A 2809-nucleotide genomic window follows, 5' to 3' on the forward strand; every position below is an offset into this window, starting at 1 on the left:
TAATTTCTTAAATTGATAATTGAAAAATATTCCAAAGTTCAGTTATATATTAGTGAAAAGGAAGATGAATATTTTTTCCCATCTAAATTCACTTATCTCCTGGAATCTATCCTCAGAATGCATAGGTGGACCCCAGATAATAAATATTTCCAGCTCTAGATGCAGACTTTCCTCAACCAGATTATGGGCATGCTAAAAACCCCACAAATTTTATGAAAAATCTAGTTATTTTTTTTTCACCTTAATGCCTCTACTTATTTTCTTGAGAGGAGGCAAAAGAATGTAGGCAATACAACACCATTCCCACATGATTAAAAAAAATTGTGGAATTTAGTAAGACCATTCATTATATGAAAGACTGAGCCTCTTTGGATCTGGGACTTGGCTCACACTTGCAGCATGGATTTGCAATGCTGCCACCCACTCCACTCCCCAGCTCAGACATTATTTCTTGTCATCATTGATAGGAAATTCTGTAAGATATTCTGTCACTCACAGAGATCTTTCACTGGTTTTCTCTACAGCTAACTCACTGTGTATGAATTAAAGGAATTCAACTCAAAGGTAGGTCCTTTTTCCTATTTCCTGACTTTTGTCTTGAAGTCCCACAATATGTCTCCTTAGTTGACACATTACTTTCCTCATTCTCTTATTTCCCATCCAGCAACTGAAGCCCAAACAACAGGTGGAGGCACGAAGGGAGTGAACATTTGTTCATTATTAATTTTATTATCATTGCAAAGTCTTTTTCAACATCTTTCTCTATAACAAGCTACACTGACTACTACACGAAAACACATCTAAGTGGATATGGTTCCAGGTTTCTAGAGTGAACTTCTAAATATAATCTAGTATGATATCAATAGGATCCTGAAAGAGACAAGGAATGTTCTACTCTTTTCTGTTTTTCTATATTTTCTTCCACTTTTAAATTTTTCTGTTCTATTCTTTATTTTCTGTGACTTCAGCTTAGAGGCACTAAAGAGTCACCTACCATTGTAGGTGAGCTTTTTGTAAAGAGGTCCATGTTTAGAAGATATAATCAAATTAATATGGTGATATTAACATGGTATAACTTCTACAATCTCAGCTACTCACTGAATAAGAACTTAGAATTAGTCCATGCCCTCATCCTAGTCGAGTTCTAAAGGACATAGAATATATGTATGGATTGAGAGGCCATTGTGAGGGCCACGCCTGTGAGTTTATCTGTACACTTTGTCCAGCCTGAGCATTTTTAGGGAGCCCAGCCTAAGTTCCTTTGTCCTAAGTGCATACACGATGGGGTTGAGGGCTGGGGGGATGATATTGTGCAACACATTGAATAGCACAGGGATCAGGGGAAACCTCCTTCCTGCCAGATGAGTGACAGACACCACAACAATGGATGTATAGAAGAAAAGAATGAGGATGAGGTGGGAACTGCAGGTACTCAGGGCTTTGGAGGCAGCTTTTGCAGAGTTCATTCTCAGTACAGAGTTGACAATCAGGGCATAAGAAAGGATTATCATGCACAGGTCACCACCCATTAGTGTCCAGGCAATGACCAGTTGGCAAATTCTATTGAGTCTCCTGTCATCACAGGCCAGGCTGGTGACCCCCAAGTTGGAGCACAGGCAGTGTTCAATCTCATTTGAGGAGCAGTAATCTCTCTGAGCAGCCAGCATAGGCACTGGCATAACAGCCAGTCCATTTCTGAGCACCATGAATACTGTAGCTTTGAAGACAGAAGAATCTGTGACAATGGTGGGATAGCGGAGGGGATGGCAAATAGCCACATATCTGTCAAAAGCCATGCAGAGGAAGATGCCTGACTCCATGGCCAGAAAGTAGTGTATGGCATAGATCTGAGCAAAGCACTCAGGGAGACTGATGGCCTTGGCATCAAACCAGAAGATGGCTAATATCTTGGGCATGATTGTTGTTGCCAGGCCCATGTCTACAACAGAAAGGATTCCCAGGAACTGGTACATTGGCTGGTGCAGACTGGCCTCCTGTTGGATTGTCAGCAGGATGAGGAGGTTGGCACCAAGAGATGAGAGGTAGAGTAATGCCAGGGGTAGAGACAGCCAATGCTGCCAGCTATAGATACCGGGGAGCCCCTTAAGGATGAACTCAGTAATATGGAAGTGAGAACTGTTGGAAACTTTTGTAAATGCAGGCATTCTTACCTAAAAGGAAAAGGTAAAAACATTTCTAATTTTCCTTTTTAGTGACCCACTCCTAAATGGGCATAAATAAGAAACTGTGAAGCTCTTCTGGGCAAAGAAACCAATCTTTATTAAGAGAGTCAAAGGTAGGGCTTACAGTCCACCCAGTGCAGTCTGAGACCCCAAGCTATAGGATTCACATTTATTTATAATTCTCTTGATTCATGTTTGGCAGCTATCATACTAATCCTTTTTCTTAGAAGATAGTCCCTTTTGCATTCAGTTTGTCACACTCACGAGCATCTTTTAGCTAACAGGTCAGGGTAGCTGATTTCATCATGAAACTAGGGCAGCTCAGCATATTTTAGTATAAAGATGATTATTATGATTACACACAATATACACTTTACAATGATTTAGTCACACTCCTAAGGCTAACTTAACATAGGAATTCACCTGAGATTACATCTTATCTTTGATTAAAAAGAATTTTCCCCGGGTCTATATCTTTAATATAAACCAAAGTTGCTTCTTATCTTTTTTTTTTTTTTAGGTTTTATCTAGTATTTTATTTTTCCCTAGTTACATGTAAAAACAACTTTTAACATTTTTTTAAACTTTCAGTTCCAGAGGCTCTTCCTCCCTCCCCACCCTACCCC

At 39.8% G+C, this 2809-nt stretch overlaps 1 protein-coding gene across 1 annotated transcript; it reads right to left on the bottom strand.

Annotated features, from left to right (window-relative positions):
* Nucleotides 1-1205: 1205 nt before the first annotated feature.
* Nucleotides 1206-2165, bottom strand: LOC138177751 (olfactory receptor 56B1-like). The gene has a single exon (XM_069108959.1). The coding sequence runs from the start codon at nt 2163-2165 to the stop codon at nt 1206-1208; it is 960 nt and encodes a 319-aa protein (XP_068965060.1).
* Between the last annotated feature and the right edge of the window lie 644 nt (nt 2166-2809).

The sequence above is a fragment of the Petaurus breviceps genome, unplaced genomic scaffold, assembly GCF_028583685.1.
Source record: "Petaurus breviceps papuanus isolate PSGF00001 unplaced genomic scaffold, PetGlider_PUasm1.0 90444, whole genome shotgun sequence".
NCBI classification, from domain to species: domain Eukaryota; kingdom Metazoa; phylum Chordata; class Mammalia; order Diprotodontia; family Petauridae; genus Petaurus; species Petaurus breviceps.